This window comes from Nestor notabilis, unplaced genomic scaffold, assembly GCF_000696875.1.
Source record: "Nestor notabilis isolate BGI_N333 unplaced genomic scaffold, ASM69687v1 scaffold26501, whole genome shotgun sequence".
NCBI classification, from domain to species: Eukaryota; Metazoa; Chordata; class Aves; order Psittaciformes; family Psittacidae; genus Nestor; species Nestor notabilis.
Window position 1 is genome coordinate 1174 of NW_009916435.1, and position 453 is coordinate 1626.

Here is a 453-nt window from a genome sequence, read left to right on the forward strand (position 1 = left end):
TTGGACCCTCCCTGTCCCTTTTCAGCCATGCTCACCCTCAGTGCCGGCCTCCAGCACCGTGATCTGCACCTCCTGGCTCTCCCCATCTCCCCAGTCAATGCCATCATCCTGCTGCAAAAGGAAGGGCACCGTGTGAGACAGGGGTGCTGGGGACACCCCCAGGTCCCCAGCCCGACCCTGGAGCAGGGCCAGACCCCAGGACCACACAAGACACCTGAGAAGCGGGCTCTACAGTGATCCCCCAGTCAATCTCCTCGCTCTGGGCTCCCCCATTGGCAGCAGCACCATCACCCACCAGGGCTGGCTCCAGCGTGAAGTCTCCCCAGTCGATCTGGGGGGAGAAGGACAAGAGACCCCCTGAGACCCCAGTGGACTCCAGGCAGAGCCGGATGGGGCTCCCCCCCCGCCCAGCACCACAGCCCCGCCCGGACGAACCGTGTCCCACTCCCGATC

At 65.6% G+C, this 453-nt stretch overlaps 1 protein-coding gene across 1 annotated transcript in view; it reads right to left on the reverse strand.

The window, feature by feature from the left end:
- CDK5RAP3 (CDK5 regulatory subunit associated protein 3) overlaps positions 1–331 on the reverse strand; it is a gene marked incomplete at both ends in the record, with an annotated part of 1499 nt that extends 1168 nt beyond the window's left edge. The window contains 2 exon segments of the mRNA XM_010024583.1: positions 36–108; positions 215–331. Of these exon segments, the coding sequence (XP_010022885.1) occupies positions 36–108; positions 215–331 (190 nt within the window).
- Positions 332–453: the final 122 nt, after the last annotated feature.